We start from the raw sequence: 24,427 nt of genomic DNA on the forward strand, positions 1-24,427 counted from the left end.
TAAGGATGTGAAGGCCGCCGTGTACACAGAGGAACTTATCCGGGACGCTTTTGTAGCGGGCCACAGATCCAATTACACACGACAGCGACTGTTGGAGCAGAGCAACCTCGACCTCAACAAGGCCTCTGAACTCGCACTATCGTTGGATGCAGCCTACCAGGGCATGGATGCCTACTCCTCTGCACCGTGGACGCCGCGGGGAATGACAGCCTGGGACACGGTAGGACCGCCTCATAGCGCCGTGCCACCCCAGCCACACCCCAACAACGGCCCAACTACCGCAGCAGTGTCCCAAGGCCAGACAGCAGTGCCCCAAGGCCAGAAATGCTACTTCTGTGGCCAGGCAAAACACCCCAGAGCGCGCTGCCCGGCGAAAAACGCGATCTGCTCGGGCTGCGGGAAGAAGGGACACTACGCTAGCGTCTGCAGGGCCAAAGCCACCCCGAACCCCAGCAGCGCCGCGTGTGGGCCATGCGGGCCGCCATTTTGGACCTCCCCGGCCGTGTGCGAATCACCGGTACAGCAGACATTTTGGACGCCTCCAGCCACATGGGGATCATGGACGCCGCCATCTTGGACGACAGCCGGAACGCAGCAGGCCCCCGACACCGCCTCATCTGATACCCGCAGCGACACACCGACCCCTACGCTGGCATCCGTTACACTGGACCAAGCGAGACCGCACCAACTGGCCAGTTCCACAATGGACATTAAGGTAAATGGTCACGATACAATCTGCCTTTTTGACTCTGGGAGCACGGAGAGCTTCATCCACCCCGACACGGTGCGGCGTTGCTCTCTCCCAGTCCTGCCTGCGCAACAGCGGATTTCTATGGCCTCCGAGTCCCAGTCGGCGGACATCGGCGGCTACTGCGTGGTGACACTCGTAGTAGACGGGACCGTGTACGATCATTTTAAACTTCTGGTCCTGCCTGACCTCTGCGCTGCCGTCCTGCTGGGGTTAGATTTTCAGTGCCACCTTAAAAGTGTTACGATGGCGTACGGTGGACCCCTACCCCCACTCACAGTCCGCAGCCAGCAGCTTCCAAATTGCCCGCCGCGCACCAGGTGCAACCTCTCCACACTCAGAGTCACCCCCCCACCACTGTTTGCTAACCTCACCCCCGACTGTAAGCCCATCGCCACAAAGAGCAGGCGATACAGTGCCGGGGACAGGGTTTTCATTAAAACCGAAGTGGAGCGGCTCCTGAAAGAAGGGATTATTGAGGGCAGCACCAGCCCCTGGCGAGCCCAGGTTGTGGTCGTTAAGACCAGCGAGAAGCAGCGCCTGGTCATCGACTACAGCCAGACAATAAATCGCTACACCCTGCTGGACGCCTACCCACTCCCCCGTATAGCTGATATGGTCAACCAGATCGCGCAGTACCGCGTCTTCTCGACCATTGACCTGAAATCAGCGTACCACCAGCTCCCCATCCGCCCTGAGGACCGCCAGTACACTGCCTTTGAGGCAAACGGCCGCCTCTATCACTTCCTTAGGGTTCCCTTTGGCGTCACCAACGGGGTCTCCATCTTCCAAAGGGAGATGGACCGGATGGTAGATCAAAATGCGTTGCAGGCCACTTTCCCATATCTGGACAATGTGACCATCTGCGGCCGTGACTTGCAGGACCATGACGCAAACCTCGAAAAATTCCTCCGCACCGCCCAACTCCTAAACCTGACATATAACAAGGAGAAGTGCATATTCCGCACAAACCACCTCGCCATCCTTGGCTGTGTTGTGGAACACGGAGTCATCGGCCCCGACCCCGACCGGATGCGTCCCCTTATGGAACTTCCACTGCCCCACTGCCTCAAGGCCCTGAAGAGGTGCCTAGGGTTTTTCTCCTATTACGCCCAGTGGGTCCCCTACTATGCGGACAAGGCCCGTCCGCTGATCAAGTCCACCTCTTTTCCCTTGACGGCAGAGGCCCGCTTAGCCTTCCACCGTATCAAGGAGGACATTGCCAAAGCCACCATGCACGCAGTGGACGAATCCATCCCCTTCCAGGTGGAAAGCGACGCGTCCGACTTTGCCCTGGCCGCTACCCTCAATCAGGCGGGGAGACCCGTGGCCTTCTTTTCACGAACCCTCCAAGGCCCGGAGACCAGACACTCCGCTGTTGAGAAGGAGGCCCAGGCGATTGTGGAGGCTGTGCGTCATTGGAGGCACTACCTGGCCGGAAAACGATTTACCCTGCTCACTGACCAGCGTTCAGTTGCTTTTATGTTTAACAACAAGCAGAGGGGCAAAATCAAAAATGACAAGATCTTGAGGTGGAGAATCGAACTTTCCACCTACAACTACGAGATCTTGTACCGGCCCGGGAAGCTAAATGAACCCCCGGATGCGCTATCGCGTGGCACCTGCGCCAGCGCGCAGATCGATAGACTACGGGTCCTCCACAATGACCTCTGCCACCCGGGGGTCACCAGGTTCTTCCACCTCATCAAGGCCCGCAACCTGCCTTACTCTATTGAGGAGGTCAGGACCATGACCAGGAACTGCCAAGTCTGCGCTGAGTGCAAACCACACTTTTATAGACCAGACAGGGCCCACCTGATAAAAGCCACTCGCCCCTTCGAGCGCCTGAGCGTTGATTTTAAAGGGCCTCTCCCCTCCTCCGACCGCAATGTGTACTTCCTCAATATTATTGATGAGTACTCCCGTTTCCCGTTCGCCTTCCCCTGCCCGGACATGACCAGTGCCACGGTCATTAAATGTCTGAACAACCTCTTCACCCTGTTCGGCTTCCCCAGCTATATCCATAGCGACCGGGGCTCATCGTTTATGAGCGACGAACTCCGTCAGTACCTGCTAACTAGGGGTATTGCCACAAGCAGGACCACCAGTTACAACCCCCGGGGGAACGGACAGGTGGAAAGAGAAAATGCGACAGTTTGGAAGGCCGTCCTGCTAGCCTTAAAGTCTAGGGGCCTTCCAACCTCCCGCTGGCAGGATGTGCTCCCCGATGCGCTCCACTCTATTCGGTCACTGCTCTGCACTGCCACTAACGCCACCCCTCATGAGAAAATGTTTGTCTTCCCAAGGAAGTCCACATCACGGACGTCGCTACCGCCATGGCTGACGTCCCCAGGGCCGGTCCTACTGAGAAGACACGTGAGGACCCATAAAACGGACCCCCTGGTCGAGAGGGTCGACCTCCTCCACGCCAACCCCCAGTATGCTTACATCGCATACCCGGACGGGTGGGAGGACACAGTCTCCATAAGAGACCTTGCACCCTCGGGGACCACAGTAACCCACTACCCACTACCACCCCCCCCCACGATCCGATATCCAGCCCCAGCAGACGGTAGGCCTGGGCCCCGCGACCCGCTCGACATCTACGAGGACGACACGCCTGTGCCACAGCCGACGCTGGACTCGACGCCGGAAGCTTCACTACCCCTGCCGTCGCCACGCCGATCACAGCGGCAGACAAGACCTCCGGAGAGACTCCAATACACTAACTTTTAATACACTTCACCCCGCCGGACTCAATTTTAAACAAGGGGTGAATGTGGTAAACCACTGTTTGTATTCCTGTTTGTCCTGTTTGTATTCCACTGTGTACATGCCTGGACATGCCTCGGCTGACTCCTCCCACAGGTCCGAGTATAAAGGTGACTGCTCCCCAGCCCTTGTATCCTGGACCGGTCGACCACTCGAGGCAGACCTCCATTCTGTTGTTAATAAAAGCCTTTAGTTACTCTTCTAACTCTCAGTCTTTTATGAGTAATTGATAGCGCATCAGGGACTGGGACCGTGAGTAGAGTCGGGGACTGGGACAGTGAGTGGAGTCGGGGACTGGGACAGTGAGTGGAGTCGGGGACTGGGACTGTGAGTAGAGTCGGGGACTGGGACTGTGAGTAGAGTCGGGGACTGGGACTGTGAGTAGAGTCGGGGACTGGGACTGTGAGTAGAGTCGGGGACTGGGACTGTGAGTAGAGTCGGGGACTGGGACTGTGAGTAGAGTCGGGGACTCGGACTGTGAGTAGAGTCGGGGACTGGGACCGTGAGTAGAGTCGGGGACTGGGGCCGTGAGTAGAGTCGGGGACTGGGACTGTGAGTAGAGTCGGGGACTGGGACCGTGAGTGGAGTTGGGGACTGGGTCTGTGAGCAGAGTCGGGGACTGGGACTGTGAGTAGAGTCGGGGACTGGGACTGTGAGTAGAGTCGGGGACTGGGACTGTGAGTAGAGTCGGGGACTGGGACTGTGAGTAGAGTCGGGGACTGGGACTGTGAGCAGAGTCGGGGACTGGGACTGTGAGTAGAGTTGGGGACTGGGACTGTGAGTAGAGTTGGGGACTGGGACGGTGAGTAGAGTCGGGGACTGGGACCGTGAGTGGAGTCGGGGACTGGGACCGTGAGTAGAGTCGGGGACTGGGACCGTGAGTAGAGTCGGGGACTGGGACCGTGAGTAGAGTCGGGGACTGGGACCGTGAGTAGAGTCGGGGACTGGGACCGTGAGTAGAGTCGGGGACTGGGACCGTGAGTAGAGTCGGGGACTGGGACCGTGAGTAGAGTCGGGGACTGGGACCGTGAGTAGAGTCGGGGACTGGGACCGTGAGTAGAGTCGGGGACTGGGACCGTGAGTAGAGTCGGGGACTGGGACCGTGAGTAGAGTCGGGGACTGGGACCGTGAGTAGAGGTAGAGTCGGGGACTGGGACCGTGAGTAGAGTCGGGGACTGGGACCGTGAGTAGAGTCGGGGACTGGGAGCGTGAGTAGAGTCGGGGACTGGGACCGTGAGTAGAGTCGGGGACTGGGACCGTGAGTAGAGTCGGGGACTGGGACCGTGAGTAGAGTCGGGGACTGGGACCGTGAGTAGAGTCGGGGACTGGGACCGTGAGTAGAGTCGGGGACTGGGTCTGTGAGTAGAGTCGGGGACTGGGTCTGTGAGTAGAGTCGGGGACTGGGTCTGTGAGTAGAGTCGGGGACTGGGACCGTGAGTAGAGTCGGGGACTGGGACCGTGAGTAGAGTCGGGGACTGGGACTGAGTAGAGTCGGAGACTGGGACTGTGAGTAGAGTCGGGGACTGGGACCGTGAGTAGAGTCGGAGACTGGGACCGTGAGTAGAGTCGGGGACTGGGACCGTGAGTAGAGTCGGGGACTGGGACTGTGAGTCGAGTTGGGGACTGGGACTGTGAGTAGATTCGGGGACTGGGACTGTGAGTAGAGTACGGGACTGGGACTGTGAGTAGAGTACGGGACTGGGACTGTGAGTAGAGTCGGAGACTGGGACTGTGAGTAGAGTCGGGGACTGGGTCTGGGAGTCGAGTTGGGGACTGGGACTGTGAGTAGAGTCGGGGACTGGGACTGTGAGTAGAGTCGGGGACTGGGACTGTGAGTAGAGTCGGGGACTGGGACTGTGAGTCGAGTTGGGGACTGGGTCTGTGAGTAGAGTTGGGGACTGGGTCTGTGAGTAGAGTCGGGGACTGGGACTGTGAGTAGTGTCGGGGACTGGGACTGTAAGTAGGAGGAGGAAACAGAATGCTGAAATGAACTGACAAGCCAACTAGCGATGAATGTTGGCTGGGACTTTCCTGTCCATCCCAGGAAGTAGATGAGCCAGTGATTAAACCCACAGCATTGCTCACACTGTGCTGATGCGATACTACTGCTAAGATACAGTCCAACAAACTTGTGCTGTAGCCCGTTGAACAGACCTCGCTTTCTGGAGAGTTAACAAAAAGAAATCTTTTCAAAAAGTCCTCAGGAACACCTGTTTCATCACTAGGAACTAAATCAGCCAAGCAGAAAGCAACTGTATCAGTGTAGGAAGCTCTGTCTGACTATGGCTGCGTGTGCGTGTCTGCCTATGTGTGTCGATGTATGTCTCTCTCTCTCTCACCATCCATGTCTTTCTCTCTCTGCTGCTTTCAGTCTGTCTGTCTCTTTTGCTACAACTATAATTCAAATACCAAGCCCAGCTCTCAAAACAGAGTAAATGCAGTGAGGGGCCTATCCTTGGGAGGGGGGTGGGGGGTGGAGGCGGGAGGCAGTGTGTCCTCTTTCATGCCTGGAGAAGTATTCACCAGCTTCGGCCAGCTTTGTTGGCAGACAGGCCAGCACGACTGGCAGTGAATGCCATAGAGCAGCAAGGTTCAAAGAGAAAACTATGCAAAGAAGGATGAGAGTCCTTTCTTTTTTTTTCCACAGGAGTGCAATTGGAGTGTAAGTGCCTTTGTTGCTCCTCATATCCCTGTCTGGCATGACAGTAATGTAGTATGTGAGTGGCAGGCTGTGTTGAAAGCATTGGCACCATACAGTACACTCGCTTCCGCACAATGGACTATTTACACAGTAACGTAAAACGGATTCCAAAAGATGGGATTAATTGGAGGTTCATTAAAATAGAATACATTGCATAATTAACCTTTCCCGAGCCCTGCTCACGGGATGTAGACATTTTCATCTTTTTGCCAATGACCGAACAGCCATATTTGGTATAAATTGGGGGGCTCGTTCCCGAGAGCCTTTCTGAATTCTGGCTACAACTGAAGAAATATATGTTCCTGCTGTAAGCTACAGTGTACACACTTTACCCCACCAGATTAGGGCCAGCAAATCCCAAAGCGTGTCTCCAAATATTCAATGCCCGTCTTATATTACCTGAAGCTGCACTGAGGATGCTCCTCATTAACATCCCCTTATCTCGCCCATTAAAATATCCCATTTCCAGCACACCTGACCAGGTAGATGAGAGGACTGAGATCAGATCTACTAGCGTCTGCAGCTGAGCATCAGGGAGGAACCAGGAATCATAAATTTCATGATTATTTGAACAGAATTCCCCCAACCCCCTATTAAATGTTAGAGTGTCCCTAGTCCGCCTGGTGTTACTTGGCCTCTGCATTTTCGGAAACTTCTTCTAAACCAGGCACTCTATTGATATCGCTGCTGTTTCTCCATTCCTGTCGACTGCAGCGACGAGGAATGTTCCCCCTAATTTTATTTTAGGCCATGCGGCCCCTTTAGCTGGCTGTGCGGCCTATGTAAAAGTCCGTGCATGCGCGTTTTTTCCAATTTCAAAGCCGGCACACCGGCTGCATGGGACCCCTGCAGCACTGCACGGCCGCTTAAAGGGAACATTGGCGATGAGCCCGCAACATATCTCATTACCACCGAGCCTCTTGCCCGTGAGATCAACTCACCTGATATAAAACACATCATCACAAACGGATTCACTTCCTGGTATGGCAACTGCACCGCCACAGACCGCAAGGCTCTACAGATGGTGGTGAAAGCTGCACAACATACTATAGGAATTAAACTACCTGCTGTGCAGGATATCTACCCCGAGAGGTGCCGGGGGAAGGCCCTGAGAATCATCAAAGACACGAGCCACCCCAGCCACAACCACTTCGCCCTGCTCCCGTCCGGTAAGAGATACCGAAGCATACAGTCTCGTACCAGCAGGTTTCGAAACAGCTTCTACCCCCAGGCCATAAGACTCATGAATGAATAATTTATTATTATTTATTACTGTTGTTTTATTTATTATTACTGTATTTCTATTAGTATTTTTATCATTGCTATGCCATATTTATTCCAATGTTGGGAGGACTCGTAAAAATCAACATTTCATTGTGCAGTACACACGTCTGCTGCATATATGACAAATAAAATTGAATTGAATTGAAATGCAAGCAAATCATGTCCCTCAGGTACAGCTTGTTAGGGACACAGTATAGAGGAGCACTGGGGAGGTCCCTTAGCTTATTTCTGCATGCACCTGCTATGTCAACTTCCGCCATTATAAATTACAGTGCCCTCATTTGTAATGGAGATTGTCTATGTAAACTGGTCACGCTGTAATTACACCCTCGTGCCAGTGGTGGCGCTGCAGCACCGCAGTTTTGTATCTCCCAGCCCCCTACAATTCTAATGATGCAACCAGCCCTACTTCTCGGCTTCCCAAACTGCTGCAAGTTTGGCAATTTAACTGTACTGGAAAGCGATGCGTGGACATCAGGGGAGGGCGGGATCAGCTGTGGCTGCGATGCCCTCCCGAGGTTGAATAGCCCGCTGACATTCACTGCCTTAAGCTCGCGCTTTCACAAATAAAAAAAGTCACTTTTTTTTTTTAAATGGAGCGACCCAGCGGGGACCATTTTCAGCGTGCCGGCTGCTCCCTAGTTTTTCGCCCTCCGTTGAGCACCACTATTTCACGTCTCCCTGCATTCATCTAACGCCCGAGCCTCAGGCAGCCCGCCACAGTGTTGCATCGGAACAGTTGCGCCCGTAAAAGGATCAGGAGGTGCACTTTTTTTGCAGGAGGATCCTTGTTTGTGCTGCGCCCGGGTTACCTGCTGGTGCACACTTCCCTCCCTAACCATTTACTGTTGAAAATACAAAAGCCTCCGCTCCAGACCATATCGTTAAAAGGCCAGCAATTTTTTTTTTTATATATTATTAAAAACTTTCCCCAGGGAAAAATGTAAACTCCACCAAACTCTCGAGGGTTGAAATTAATGATGGAGGGAATATTCAGGCTCCCAATATGTGGTGTGCCAGCGAACAAAGAGGATTTCCTTAGTGAAAGGGTGCAGACCCAGCCCTCCTGTACTCTGCAGCGTATTAAAATTCCGAGCACAAACCCAATGTCTCGTTCTCACCTCCCCTTCGGCTCCAAGCAGCTTCAAGGTCTGAAACTAATCTTGAGGTGGTTTTTTTTCCATCCCACATCTTTAAAGCGGCAGTGCTGCACTGGCTCCGCGCACCGATACAACAGCTTCAAACTGTTACCGTTTGTGTGATTTTTTTTCTTTTATTTTTTTTTTGTCCAGCTGCCTATGTGGCCCTTTCTCAAATGTAAATCTCCACTGAAGCTGGTCGCCTGAATATAATGACTCCTTCTGAGTGTCGGGCAGCAAGGAGAGAGAGAAAAAAATTCTACAGTTGTCTTTTTATTTTCCTCCCCTCCCCACCCCCTTTTGCTCGTTTACTCCTCTCCCGGGAGCGGATGAGGCCATTCGGCCCGTCCTGCCCCATGTCAGCCCCCTGAAAGAGTTATCAAAACCGAACGTCGGCGGGTTCTGGGACTGTGGCGGGCGTCCCCGCAGAAGAGCTTGATCCGACCCTCACACCTGACACCTGCACACTTTCCAACAGGGCCAAAGTGAACGGGGAGCGCCAGCCCGCCCCACTGACTGACTGTGCCCTCTCTAGGCTGGGGCCGCCAAGGCACAGTTGTGGCGCGACTTCCGCCCCAGCGGAGACCGGCGAACTCGGCACAGGCCAGGAGTCAAGCTTGGTGGCCTTTTGAAGGGCGGGGTTTGCCGAGGAACCTTCAGCCGAGAGCTTTCTCCAGAAACGGCGGCGAGGGGGGGGGTGAAATTCGACATGGGTGGCGACACAAAATGGGCGGCACCTCAGCGGTCTCCCGTTAATTACACCCGGACCCATATTCCGGCTCTGTTGACTTCAATAGAACTGAGTACCAGGTGTCTCCTATAACGGGCGGAAAAATGCAATTCCACCTGTTTTTATAAGAACACAAGAAATAGGAGCAGGAGTCGGCCATTCGGCCCCTCGAGCCTGCTCCGCCATTCAATAAGATCATGGCTGATCATTGACCTTAACTCCACTCTCCCACCCGATCCCCATATCCCTTGATTCCCCTGGAGTCCAAAAATCTATCTAAAAGAACATAATGTCCCCAAACCTTGCCCACTGTCACCCTTCCCGATGGCTCCGCTTTGGTTATCACTCTGTTCTGATCGAGTTGAGTGAAGGTACTTAATAAGCACCTTTTAAAAGGAACATTTTTACTGCTTCATTAGTAGCGATGGAGGAGAGTAACTTTTCGTGAGCGGGGCTCCTTACCCGGCATACAGATGCATGTGAATTCTCCGATTCGGTCCAGGCAGGTAGCGTCATTCTGGCAGGGCATGGATAAGCACTCATTGATGTCAGTCTCACAGCGGGGGCCCGTGTATCCATTGCCACACTGGCACTGAAAGGAGCCATCGGTATTCACACATTTTCCAAAGTGCTCACATGGATTGGCACCTTCAAACGACAAACAAATAAACAAGCGGATGAAGTCCACAGTCCTGGTGATACTTCTAAAACTGTGCAATGCTGAAGCAGCGAGGCTGCCAAGCAAGTACTGCATATACTCGGGTATAAGTCGACCCAACTACAAGGCGGCACCTCTAAATCCCGACAAAGAAACTCCGACCCGTGTAGAAGATGACCCAGTCACTGATTGAATAGAAGAGAAGAAAAAAACTTGCATTTATGTAGCACCTTTCACAACCGCAGGATGTCCCAAAGCACTTTACAGTCAATTAAGTACTTGCGAAGTGTGGTCACTTGTAATGTAGGAATCGCACACAGCAAGCTCCCACAAACATAATGACCAGATCATCTGTTTTAGTGATGTTGGTTGAGGGATAAATATTAGCCCAGGACACCGGGGAGAACTCCCCTGCTCTTCTTCGAAATAGTGTTACGGGATTTTTTACATCCATCTCATCCGCAAGACGGCACCTCAGACAGTGCAGCACTCCCTCAGCACTGCACTGGAAGTGTTAGCTCAGATTTTGTGCTCAAGTCTCTGGAGTGGGGCTTGAACCCACAACCTTCTGACTCAGGGCACACTGAACCACAGCTGACACTGGCGATGCACACTGTCTGGTCCATGTGCTGCCACTGCTGTGCACAGACAGGTACTGGGAGACCAGGAGCTGAGAGGGTAGCAGGAAACAGTGAAAGGAGAGAGGAGAGGACCAGGAGACTGGGTGCCGGAGAGAGGTGAATGGCACCATGCAGGACCATCTGAATTGCTCTGGGTAAGCAACAGCACCATTCACCACATCGATTTGGTAACATGACCTCCACTACGTTCAACCTTCAAATAGTGGCCTAAACTAATATTATATGCAGGTATCATAAACTCCTGGGCTGGAGTGCTTCAGCTATGACGAGAGACTTGACAGGCTGGGGTTGTTTTCCTTAGAGCAGAGAAGGCTGAGGGGGGACCTGATTGAGGTGTACAAAATGATGAGGGGCATAGATAGGGTAGATAGAAAGGAACTTTTCCCCTTAGTAGAGGGATCAATCACCAGGGGGCATAGTTTCAAGGTAAGGGGCAGGGGGTTTAGAGGGGATTTGAGGAAAAACTTTTTCACCCAGAGGGTGGTTGGAATCTGGAACTCACTGCCTGAAAGGGTGGTGGAGGCGGGAACCCTCACAACATTCAAGAAGCATTTAGATGAGCACTTGAAACGCCATAGCATACAAGGCTACGGACCAAGTGCTGGAAAATGGGATTAGAATAGACAGGGCTTGATGGGCAGCGCGGACGCGATGGGCCGAAGGGCCTCTTTCTGTGCTGTATAACTCGATGGTCTAGAAATTGGGGTGAGGCGCCAAACTGGCGCCAAGTTCGCCTGGGCGCAGATTTTTGCGCAGCTTTCGGAGCAGTAGCGATCGTCAGATAGAGGGAGACGGGGCGCGGCTCGAGGTGCTCCGCGTCCCTCTTAGGGCGCTGAAAGTGAATTTCGCAGCGCAACGTGCCGCAGTGCCACACGCTGCGGTACTGCAGGCCTTCCTCCCATTGTTAAGGGGGAGGGGCCTGCAGCAGCGCGAACCCCGATCGCGAGTGCCGGCAAAAGAGCCCGGCACCGTGGAGAAGTGCCGGGCTCTCGGGAAACAGCCGGCAATGCCGCGGGGGGGGGGGATCTGGAGGCCGGGGACGGAAGACGGCCGCCCCGCACCTCCACCTTAACTTGCGCCGCTGCCGGCACAGCAAGGCCCCGTGAACCGGGCGCGGGTAGCGAATGGCGCAACTGCGCCGTTCGCTACCAAATATCGCAAACGGGGCGCGAATGGGGTGCTGCGCACACCGATGACGTCATCGGTGGCGGCGCAGCGCAAATGGCTAACGCCACCATTAGCGCCCCTGCTGAATATCGCGGGAGGCGCAGCCAGTGGCGCTACAGCCACTGACTGCCTCTTTAGGCGCTAACAGGTGGCGCTACTCACCCAATTTTTCCCCCTCTGACTCATAGAATCATACAGCAAAGGAGGAGGCCATTCGGCCCATCATGCCTGTGCGGGCTCTTTGAAAGAGCTCTCCAATTAATCCCGCTCCCCTGCTCTTTCCTCATAGCCCTGCACATGGTTCCTTTTCAAGTATTTATCCAATTGCCTTTTGAGAGTTAGTATTGAATCTGCTTTCACCGCCCTTTCAGGCAGCGCGTTACAGATCATAATAACCAGTGTATAGCCAATAATGCTCAAGTTAAGGTACAGAAGCACTTCTACTTGAAGCGGTTCGGTGGCATGCTGGGGCTCCTGGTTGTTGAGCAATGCAGCGCAGGGCAGATTCCACAGCACCAACCGCAAGAGATAAAAGTGTGCACGGTTGGAAAATCATGAATCGTCGCATTTTTTCGTTCAGGGAAGTTAGTCAGAAGATATAGGGCCGATTTTCTCAGTTTGCAAGGAGCCTCGTCCAAAGGAAGCGCGCATTGACGGTGCTCAGTCAGTGAGGTCACCAGAACAGCCTAGCGGAGAGAACGGATCCGCTCGAGGGTGTCCATGTCATCAACCATACATTTATATCGGGCCTTTCACGGAGCAAACATCTCAAGGAGGAGACGTGGACTCCGGGCAGCAAGTAAAGGGGCAATTAGGGGAGGAGACCGAAGACGTGGTCAAAGAGGTAGGCTTCAAGGGTGGGGAGAGGCAGCAAGGCAAAGATGTTCAAGAAGAGGGCTACATAGTGCATAGGAATGTACGGGATCAGAAAAGACCATAGGAACACGAGGAGGCCATTCAGCCCCTCCAGCCTGTTCCGCCATTCAATCAGATTATGGCTGATCTGTATCTTAACTCCATCTGCCCACCTTGGTTTCGTAACCTTTAGCACACTTGTCTAACAAAAATCTATCCGTTCTCAAACTGACCCCCAGCCTCGACAGCTTTTTGGAGGGGGGAGTTTTCCAGATTTCCACGACCCTTTGTGTGAAGAAGTGCTTCCTGACATCACCCCTGAACGGCCTGGCTCTAATTTTAAGGTTATGCCCCCTTGTCCTGGACTCCCCCCACCAGAGGAAATAGTTTCTCTCTATCAACTTTAATCATGTTAAACACCTCAATTACATCACCCCTTAACCTTCTGCACTCCAGGGAATACAAGCCTAGTCTATGCAAACTTCCCTCATAATTTAACCCTTTAGCACCAGTGCCGTCCATCTTTCCAGCTTCCAGAGTGCAAGCGAGGGGGCAGCTGATGGCTCCACAGGGCAGAGAGGGAGGAGGTGGAAGTACACCAGATCTGAGTCCAAGGAACATAGGGTGGGTGCTGCAACACAAGACTGGAGAAGATTGCAGAGGTCAGGCGAGGGAAGCCATGGAGGGGTTTGACGACAAGGACAAGGATTTTGGAAGCTGACCTGCTGGGAACTAATAGTCAGTGGAGGTCAACAAGGACTTCACTGATGTGGGGATGGATGTTGTGTGGGGCATGGAGATCTGGATGAATTGTAGAGCTGAATGTCAGAGAAAGAAAGAGAGAAAGAAATAAAGAGAGAGAAAAAGAAAGAGAGAGAGAGAAAGAGAGAGAGAGAGAAAGAGAGAAAGAAAGAAAGAAAGAAAGAGAGAAAGAAAGAAAAAGAGAAAGACAGACAGACAGAGACAGACAGAGACAGACAGACAGACAGAAAGAATTGCATTTATATAGCACCTTTCACGACCACCGGACGTCCCAAAGTGCTTTACAGCCAATGAAGTACTTTTGAAGTGGAGCCACTGCTGTAATGTGGGAAATGCGGCAGCCAATTTGCGCACAGCAAGCTCCCACAAACAGCAATGTGATAATGACCCGATAATCTGTTTTTGTTATGTTAGTTAAATGTTGGCCAGGACACTGGGGATAACTCCCCTGCTCTTCTTCGAAATATTGGCCGTGGGATCTTTTACGTCCACCTGAGAGAGCAGACGGGGCCTTGGTTTAACATTTCATCTGAAAGACGGCACCTCTGACTGTGCAGCACTCCCTCAGCACTGCTCAGAGAGAAAATCAACTATTTTTAAATCACCAATAGAAATTCTCCTGAGGTTAGTATTTTCTGATATGAAATAGGAGGGTAATTTGAAAAGATACACCTTCTGGACTTTCTTTCAATTTTAACCTGTTGTAATTAACGGGGTAAATCTTTAAGTGACCTCCATCAGTAGACCCATGCCCTCGGGGAACAAGCTCACACATACCTATTGAGCACTCGTCAACATCCTGATTACAGGCTGGTCCAGTGAATCCCGAGGGGCACGTGCAGATGGCTTGCCCGGTTACTGGGTTGGTGTCGCAGATCGCACCTTCGTGGCACGGGTTGCTGACACAGGCATCATCAAGGTGGCATAGCAGGCCTGCAAGTCAAGAACAGAAGGGTTAAGAGTGCCAGGGAGGGCCCAGTGGCCTTGTGAGCAATTACCAGCTGCCACATAGGGGCAATCAGAGCTGTCAAACATGGTACAGTACATCAGAAGCAATGCCAAAACAGCAAAGGAGTTACTCTGCCCGAGTATTACTCCAGACATGCGACAACAACATGGGTTACTGATCTATGTTTTTCCCACCACTCCTATATGTGTATAATACACAAGTTGGGGGTAAAGTTCCACAGGGACTGGGTGTTCTCGAGTGCCTTGCAAAAGAGGACCACTGTTCATGTGTGAGCCAGACAGTGAGTAATGACAAAATAACAATAGAAAACGCTGGAAAAACTCAGCAGGCCAGGCAACATCCGTGGAGAGAGAAACAGAGTTAACGTTTCAGGTCGAAACCCTTCTAGGGTTTCGACCTGAAACGTTAACTCTGTTTCTCTCTCCACGGATGTTGCCTGGCCTGCTGAGTTTTTCCAGCGTTTTCTGTTGTTATTTCGGATTTCCAGCATCCGCAGTATTTTGCTATCGTATTAGTGAGTAAATGACAGGCTATTTAACCACTAGGGCATCACGGAAAACCCAATCCTCACCCGTCATCCATGCACACGTGAATTTTCCAACAGCGACCACTAGCTGGTAATGAGTGGGAACCCGCAATGATTTTTCAAACTTCCTTTGCTCAAGCTAAAGCCATTTTTAGCATCTCTATCATCCGCCTAGCTGAGGTTGGCTGACTCAGCAGAGACTTGTGATCAAACTACGGGTTCTCCTGGCCTATACACTTCAGTGCCACACTGGGCTAATCCAGTGGAAATTATCGAGGGACTATGTAAATATAAAATGAACGTGTGTGCCCTTCCACCATGTAGAATATTTGAATTGCAGGTTCCGATAGACCCAGCACTCACTCAGTGATTTTGAAATTCACCATCAATTATTAATACGCCTCCATTTGTGCACTGGGTCTACCAGACACATTCATTTTTCCCTTGTAGACGAACGGCTAAGATCACATGCAATTTCCTATGTCATAAATCCTTCAATTATAGGCACAGATCTAGTTTGTCATTGCTGCAACTTGCGTCTTCTGAGGTGTCCCTTGTCACCAGAAAATGAACAGTATCTTCAATGACAATGCAGTGTGTGCACCGTCTACAGGATGCACGGCAGCAACTCGCCAAGGCTTCTTCAGCAGCAGCTCACAAACCCACCACCTTCACCATCTAGAAGGACAAGCGCAGCAGGCGCATGGGAACACCCACCGCCTCCAAGTTTCCCTCCAAGTCATACCCCATCCCGACTTGGACTTCATGGTCGCTGGGTCAAGATCCTGGATCTCCCAGCCTACCAGCACTGTCGGAATCCTTTCACCACACGGACTGCAGCAGTTCAAGAAGGTCCACTGCCACCTTCTCAAGGGGCAACTAGGGAATGGGCAATAATTTATTTCTTAAGGCTAAAGGGATCAAGGGATATGGGGAGAAGGCAGGGACAGGGTACTGAGTTTGGATGATCAGCCATGATCTCATTAAATGGCGGAGCAGGCTCGAAGGGCCGAATGGCCTACTCCTGCTCCTATCTTCTATGTTAATTGCCAACGACGCCCACAGCCCACGAATGAATGAAAAAAAAAACCCAGGTGTGTTGGGGACGCCCATGGCCGAATGCCGGTCTCCACGGTTACCTGTCTTTCCGATACGGCATTCGCAGAAGAAGGACGCCACCCGGTCGTGGCAGGTGGCTCCGTTGAAGCACACCGCCGTGGCGCAGTCGTCGATGTTCTCGCTGCAGTCGTCCCCCGTCCAGCCGTTGACGCACACGCAGGTGTGGCCGCCCGGCGTGTTGAAGCAGGTTCCTCCATTGTGGCAAGCGTTGGGCTGCAGGTGACACTCGTCCACATCCTCTGTGCAAAACTGACCTGGAAGGGGGCATGATTCACAAAGGGTCAGAGGTCGCATCGGCTCCCGCAGGCAGCCAATGAGCTGTCCCCGCATTTGTATGTTTTGGTCAAACGACCAATCGGACTTTAAAATCCTTCAAAAATAAAAATAAAAAACATTTGGGAATTGCAATTAAGTTAGCACAATGTCCTTTCTCCTCTGGGATCTGGCCCAATCCAGTCCAGTTAACACATCTTGGATATCACATAGAATTATATACAATGTACACAGAAACAGGCCATTCGGCCCAACTGGTCTATGCCGGTGTTTATGCTCTGCACGAGCCTCCTCCCGCCCTACTTCATCTGCACATCCTTCTATTCCTCTCTGCCTCATGTGTTCATCTAGCCTCCCCTTAAATGTACCTATGTTTTTCGCCTCAACCACTTCCTGTGGTAGCGAGCTCCACATTCTCACCGCTCTCTGGATAAAGATGTTTCTCCTGAATTCCCCATTGGATTTAATAGTGACCGTCGTGTATTCATGGCCCCTCGTTCTGGTCTCGCTCGCAAGTGGAAACATCCTCTCTACGTCTACCCTATCAAACCCCTTTCATAATCTTGAAGACCCCCTATCAGGTCACCCCTCAGTCTTCTCTTTTCTACTCCATTCATCCTCGGTTCTGAGGGACTGCCTAAGAGAAGAGAAGAGACTCCGTTCTAAGCTGGCAATCTCAGTTACACTCATTCGTAAGGATAACAACAGGAAATGCTACAAAACACTCAGCGGGTCAGGCAGCATCAGGGGAGAGAGTTAACGTTTCAGGTTAGTGATGTTGGTTGAGGGATAAATATTTGGCCCAGGACACCGGGGAGAACTCCCCCTGCTCTTCTTCGAAATAGTGCCGCGGGATCCTCTGCGTCCGCTTTATCGTCCCGCGGAACCTCGGAACTTTAGGGTTAGGAAAAATCTGACGAAAGGTCATCGACCTGAAACGTTTTTATTTCAGATTTTCCGCATCGCAGTACAGGAAACTCTTTTTTATCCGGCACCGACGGGACCGGCGTGGTGCCGGTTTATCAAAAAGTCCGGATTACAGAGAGTTATAGTTAAGAGGTACGAGAGCTCCGTACACAGCAACAAATCCAGGCTTCCCTGTTGCTTAGCAACAAGTGCAGGAACCCCGATTACACAGCCACAGATCCAGGAACGGCCACTAATATGAAGTAAAACTTACCTGAACCTACTCCTGAATTTTGCCGGTTAACCGAGATTTCCGGTTATTTAGGTGCCGGTAAATCGAGAGTTTCCTGTATTTTGTTTTTTGCCCTTTGTAAGGACAGCTGGTGTAAAAAAATGGAAATGCCACTTTGGTCTGGTAATGTTGGGGTTAAGCCACGTTGGTGGTACTTCACTCTAAATCAAGCTGTGCTAAGACTGACAATGGCACTGCTTTCCGGGCAGTGGCGAATGCTCTCTTCTGTTTTTAAAATTAAAGAACATTGCTCTTACTAGACTATCATTGGCTTAGAACGCTAGTTTAGTAAAAGATTTTTTCTTTAGATTTTCACACAAAGGAATGTATAACACCCCCCGCCTCCCCTGGAAAATGGATTCATTTCCCAGCACCAACTTTTCTCACCTCAGTGGACACAAAACGCAAACGTAGGTGTGAATTTAGATTTTCTGGATTAGCACAGTTCACGTCGCAGTACTGAGGGAGCGCTGCACTATCAGAGGGGCAGTACTGAGGGAGCGCTGCACTGTGGGAGGGGCAGTACTGAGGGAGTTCAGCACTGTCAGAGGGGCAGTACTGAGGGAGCGCCGCACCGTCGGAGGGGCAGTACTGAGGGAGCGCTGCACTGTCAGAGGGGCAGTACTGAGAGAGCGCTGCACTGTGGGAGGGGCAGTACTGAGGGAGCGCTGCACTGTCAGAGGGGCAGTACTGAGGGAGCGCCACACTGTCAGAGGGGCAGTACTGAGGGAGTGCCGCACTGTCGGAGGGGCAGTACTGAGGGAGCGCCGCACCGTCGGAGGGGCAGTACTGAGGGAGTGCTGCACTGTCAGAGGGGCAGTACTGAGGGAGCGCCACACTGTCAGAGGGGCAGTGCTGAGGGAGTGCCGCACTGTCGGAGGGGCAGTACTGAGGGAGCGCTGCACTGTCGGAGGGGCAGTACTGAGGGAGCACAGCACTGTCGGAGGGGCAGTACTGAGGGAGTGCTGCACTGTCGGAGGTGCCGTCTTTCGGATGAGACGTTAAACCGAGGCCCCGTCTGCTCTCTCAGGTGGATGTAAAAGACCCCACGGCCACTATTCGAAGAAGAGCAGGGGAGTTCTCCCTGGTGTCCTGGGGCCAACATTTATCCCTCAACTAACAACAATAAAAACAGATGATCTGGTCATTATCACACTGCTGTTTGTGGGAGCTTGCTGTGCGCAGATTGGCTGCTGCGTTTGCTGCATTACAACAGTGATGACACTTCAAAAATACTCTCAGTTCTGATAAAGGGTCCACAGCCGAAACGTATCCTCTCTTCTCTCCGCAGATGCTGCCTGACCTGCTGAGCATTTTCTGTTCTTGTTTCGAAAGGACTTCATTGACCGTGAGGCGCTTTGGGACATCCTGAGGATGTGAGAGTCTCTCTATAAAATGGAAGCTGCTCCTTTTCTTGAACACCGGAGTTAACTTGGTCAGAATATGGATATGTGGTTTCGTGTCTTTTCCAGCCTCAGCTTCAGCCCCTGCACCAGCTTCAGTTAATGTAGTGGGACAGCGGGCGAGGCGTTCCTATTCATTGCTAATGCGGACGTACCTGTCCACTCCGGTGTGCACTGGCAGTTGTAGGTGTTTACACCGTCCACACAGGTACCTCCGTTCATGCACTTGTGTTCGGGGCAATCATCGATGTTAATTTCGCAGTTCTGTCCCTCAAAGCCTGATGAGGAAAAATAAAACAAGGAATAAGCTTCCTGAATCCAAACCGTAATTGTGTGATTCTGTAGACATTCACTCATTCAATTGATACACCCTGAATCTGCAGGAAGCAAATACTGGGCAGCTCACCAGCTGCTGCCCCTGGGCAGGGATCTACTAGTGGACCGCAACTCACATTCTAAAGGGTATGTTACATAGAATATAAAACACAGAAACAGGCCATTTGGCCCAACCAGTCCACACGAGCCTCCTCCCATCTTTCCTCATTGAAACTTATAAAATTCTGACAGGACTGGACAGACTAGATGCAGGAAGGATGTTCCCGATGGTCGGGGAGTCCAGAACCAGGGGTCACAGTCTAAGGATAAGGGGTAGGCCATTTAGGACAGAAATGAGGAGGAATTTCTTCACCCAGAGAGTGGTGAACCTATGGAATTCTCTACCACAGAAGGCAGTGGAGGCCAATTCATTAAATATATTCAAGAAGGAGTTAGATATGTTTCTTAAGGCTAAAGGGATCAAGGGATATGGGGAGAAAGCAGGGACAGGGTGCTGAAATTGGATGATCAGCGATGATCGCATTGAATGGCGAAGCAGGCTCGAGGGGCCGAATGGCCTACTCCTGCTCCTATCTTCTATGTTTCTATGTTTCCTCATCTAACTATCGGCGTAACCCTCTATTCCCTTCTCCCTCATATGCTTGTCTAGCCTCCCCTTAAATGTATCTATACTATTCAGCTCAACCACTCCCTGTGGGAGCGAGTTCCACATTCTCACCACTCTCTGGGTAAAGAAGTTCCTTCTGAATACTCTATTGGATTTCTTGGTGACTATCTTATATTGATGGCCTCTAGTTATGCTCTTCCCCACAAGTGGAAACACTCTCTCTGTATCCACTCTATCAAAACCTTTCATGATTTTAAAGACCTCTATTAGGTCACCCGTCACAGCACTCCAAGTGTGGTCTAAACAAGGTTCAATAAAAGATCAGCATAACTTCTCCACTTTTCAGTTCTATCCCTCTAGCAATAAACCCTAGATATGTATTTTAGTTTTCTTTAGTTGTGGTGAGGGCATTCAGTGCCTATTCCAAGTGCCAGCGTGCTCTACATCATCAATCCAGGACAATATTGCCACACTGGCCGTGGGGGGGGGATTAATGTCTATTGCACCATGGGTGAGTTACCCTGTTCAGGCACAATCGGACCATCAGCAATACCATAGATAACCACAGTGTCTGCAACAATTACCACGTCAATCTCATTGAAGCATGCAAAACTCATTGAAGCATGCAAAATTATTACAGGGCTTGATAGGTTGGATGCTGGGAGAATGTTTCCCTTCGCTGGGGAGTCTAGAACCAGGGGCCACAGCCTCAGGATAAAGGGTAGGCCATTCAGGACTGAGATGAGGAGAAATTTCTTCACTCAGAGGGTGGTGAATCTTTGGAATTCTCTACCCCAGGGGGCTGTGGAGGCTCAGTCATTGGGTATATTCAAAACAGAAGTCGATAGATTTCTGACTAGTAAGGGCATCAAGGGATATGACGATAGGGCCGGTGAATGGAGTTGAGGCAGAAGATCAGCCATGATCTCATTGAATGGCGGAGCAGGCTCGAAGGGCTGAATGGCCGACTCCTGCTCCTATTTCTTATGTTATGTCCTTATGTAATCGTTATGCTGCGGAGTCGGAAATAATTGTAACCTAACTCACCGGGCGGGAATCCCGCGGTATTGGGGGTGGCGGGGGAACGCCGGTTTTACACCCCTGTCCAATATTACTCTCCACTGACTTCGGGCGGGGTGGAAAAACCAACGTTGCACCCGATCCCTTCAGCTTCCCCAACGGGCGGGTTAGGTTACAATTGCCCCCATTTGTTTTTGCAGAATTTACACCCCTTCCAGCGCAGGCCGTGTCCCTCTGGTTCTACTGTTCTGGGCCAGGTGAAACAGCTCGCCGTGGTCGACATTATCTGGTCCTTTTAGAATCCTAAAAAAACAGCAATCAAATCCCATCACCTCTCAAACCAGTGGCCACGCACCAATCGCGAGGTCCCCGTGCTGGCCGCTCACCAGCTGCTGCCTCAAATTTAAAGGGACCGCGCACTTGGACCGCAAATTAGGGGGAAACATTGCTCTCAACCTTCCTAGTGAGAACATGTTACAGGAAACTCTCTTTTTACCGGCACCTAAATAACCGGAAATCTCTCTTAACCAGCAAAATTCAGGAGTAGGTTCAGGTAAGTTTTACTTCATATTAGTGGCCGTGTAACCGGGGTTCCTGCACCTGTTGCCATGCAACAGGGACGCCTGGATCTGTAGCCGTGTAACCGGGGTTCCTGCACCTGTTGCCATGCAACAGGGACGCCTGGATCTGTGGCCGTGTACGGGGCTCTCGTACCTTAGTAAGTATACCTCTCTGTAATCCGGACTTTTTGATCAACCGGCACCACGCCGGTCCCGTCGGTGCCGGATAAAAAAAAAGTTTCCTGTACAATTTAGATAAACCCCTCTCATAATCCAATCCCTCAATCAACCTGGGAGAAAAATATCATACCCTGCAATTCATTCCCAGTTACCGCTTGTTCTCTGTATAAACCATCCGAACCCTCAGTCCCCGCCTGGCACACACCCGCCCGGGTACCCCACGTTGCAACGCATTAACAGTGTGGCTCGCAGGCGTGCTGAACGCGGGAGCACGTTGCTTGAAGCTGTACATCACTCGAGGCGGGGGCGAGGCGCAGTAGGGATTTCTTGGTGTGCGTGTCACTCTGCTGACCTCCGGGCGAGGGGGCTCAGCTGACTCTCATTAATTCAGGGCAGTTGATGTGAAATACTTCCAATTGCTTCCTGTCCCATAGAAAACCGTTTCCTGCCTAGACCCGCGAGTATGAAAAGAATCTGACATCTGACATAAATATCCCCGCTCGGTTATTCAGGAAGCGGTGGCTGATCGCCAGGTAGTCATTTGCTTTTTTTTAAAAAAAATTCTTTCAAAGAAAACAAAATTCTAACATGAACTTGTGACCTCTGTAATATATGAGCACCAGTGACACTTTGACCTCCGTTACATATTTCCTGTTTGACCACAATAGATTGGGAGAAGGGGAAGTGCAGAGAGACCTGGGTGTTCTTGTGCACCAGTCGCTGAAGGTAAGCATGCAGGTGCAGCAGGCGGTTAAGAAGGCAAATGGTATGTTGGCCTTCGTAGCAAGAGGGTTTGAGTACAAGAACAAGGATGTCTTGCTGCAGTTGTACAGGGCCTTGGTGAGACCATATCTTGAGTATTGTGTGCAGTTTTGGTCGCCTTACCTGAGGAAGGACGTTCTTGCCATGGAAGGAGTGCAGCGAAGATTCACCAGGCTGATACCTGGGATGGCAGGAATGACGTATGAGGAGAGATTGTGTCGATTGGGCTTATACTCACTGGAGTTTAGAAGATTGAGAGGGGATCTCATCGAAACCTATAAAATTCTAACAGGACTGGACAGACTAGATGCAGGAAGGATGTTTCTGATGGCCGGGGAGTCCAGAACCAGGGGTCATAGTCTAAGGATAAGGGGTAAGCCATTTAGGACTGAAATGAGGAGGAATTTCTTCACCCAGAGAGTGGTGAACCTGTGGAATTCTCTGCCACAGAGGGCGGTGGAGGCCAGTTCATTAAGTATATTCAAGAAAGAGTTGGATATATTTCTTAAGGCTAAAGGGATCAAGGGATATGGGGAGAAGGCAGGGACAGGGTACTGAATTTGGATGATCAGCCATGATCTCACTGAATGGCGGAGCAGGCTCGAAGGGCCGAATGGCCTACTCCTGCTCCTATCTTCTATGTTTCTATGTTTAAGTCCTTCTGACCCCATCGCCTTGGTTGCAACCAACCTTGGATTTATGACCATTTTTATGCCTGATGATTGGTCCCCTCTTAGGGGTCAGCATAGCGCCACCGTCAAGTTCAAAGGCTGCCCCACACAAAAGTTGTAAGAACATAAAAGCCCATCAGGCCACAAACTACCCTGCCTTGTCACTATGTCCATATCGCATCTGGGTTGCTTCAACCTGTCTATGTCACTAATAGGCTTTACTTGGATGCTTCATGTTTTAAATACCAGCTGCATCTGTTAAAATGGACCAAATGTGTGCCCGCTGTACAGCACGGCATTGGGCCAAGTGGGCAACTGTTAAAAAGTATGCCAGGCATGTTATGGAGTCTGGCTGCTCATCACTGGTGCGTTTCAGTTTTAAGTTGGAGTTAGCTTGTGTTGAACTCTGCCACTCCCTCTCCAGACTCTCGAATGTCCCCTGGTCACCTGTCTGGCTAAAGAGTCATGGAACCTCAAAAAGCCACTGCAGAGTACAGTTTGCTAAAGCAGTACAGGAAACTTTTTTTTATCCGGCACGGACGGGACCGACGTGGTGCCGGTTCATCAAAAATTCCGGATAACCGAACGCTATAGTAAAAGATACGGAGCTGAGAGCTCCGTATAAAGCAACAAACCCTGCTTCAGAACAATGGCCACAAGTTGCAAGCGTCTCTGTAGCTTAGCAACAGCTGCAGCCACACCCTTGCACAGCAACAAATGGAGGAAGGCAAGTAATAAAAGTTACCTGAACCTACTCCTGAATTTTGCCGGTTAACCGAGATTTCCGGTTATTTAGGTGCCGGTAAATCGAAAGTTTCCTGTATTGCCCTTGTGAAGCTTCCAGAGTGGCTCACTGCGATATTGCAGTGGAATAGCTACAACCCAGAGACCAAGGTTCAAGGTTCCATCCCCGGTCTGGGATGTCAGCTGGGGCAGTGCTCGGAGTCTTACAATTGGCCTCCCAAGTCCTGGAGTAGAAGGAGAAAAGCTTCCAGGGCTCCTGCTCCTAATCACTATTCAGTGACCGCCTCTTCCCCCCCCCCCACACTGAAAGTGTGATTGTGTGAGGACGGGACTGGGCTCAGCTGCAAGGCCCCTAATGGTCCAATCGCGGGCGATACCCATCGGCAGGGCTCACACGTGACTTGTGGCCACTTCAATGTAGTGACAGAGGGCACCGGGTACCATTGAAACCCTCCATGGACACCTCCCAGCGGACAGGTAAGAAAACATAGTGTTGTCACTAGACTATCACGCTTGGGCCACTGGATTAGAAGGACAATTTATGATTGTACTCTTGGCTATATTTTGTACATTTCATATGCCGACCATCACACTTCTTTGA

At 51.5% G+C, this 24,427-nt stretch overlaps 1 protein-coding gene across 1 annotated transcript in view; it reads right to left on the bottom strand.

The window, feature by feature from the left end:
* Positions 1 to 24,427, bottom strand: part of notch3 (notch receptor 3) — a 433,532-nt gene that overhangs the window by 293,827 nt on the left and 115,278 nt on the right. The window contains exons 5-8 of the mRNA XM_085971744.1: positions 19,102 to 19,224; positions 16,093 to 16,326; positions 14,235 to 14,390; positions 9,837 to 10,022 (exon numbers count right to left, since the gene is read on the bottom strand). Of these exons, the coding sequence (XP_085827870.1) occupies positions 9,837 to 10,022; positions 14,235 to 14,390; positions 16,093 to 16,326; positions 19,102 to 19,224 (699 nt within the window). The remainder of the gene's footprint in view (positions 1 to 9,836; positions 10,023 to 14,234; positions 14,391 to 16,092; positions 16,327 to 19,101; positions 19,225 to 24,427) is intronic.

The sequence above is a fragment of the Somniosus microcephalus genome, chromosome 31 (assembly GCF_052327205.1).
Source record: "Somniosus microcephalus isolate GS21.2 chromosome 31, FLI_Smic_1.0, whole genome shotgun sequence".
NCBI classification, from domain to species: Eukaryota; Metazoa; Chordata; class Chondrichthyes; order Squaliformes; family Somniosidae; genus Somniosus; species Somniosus microcephalus.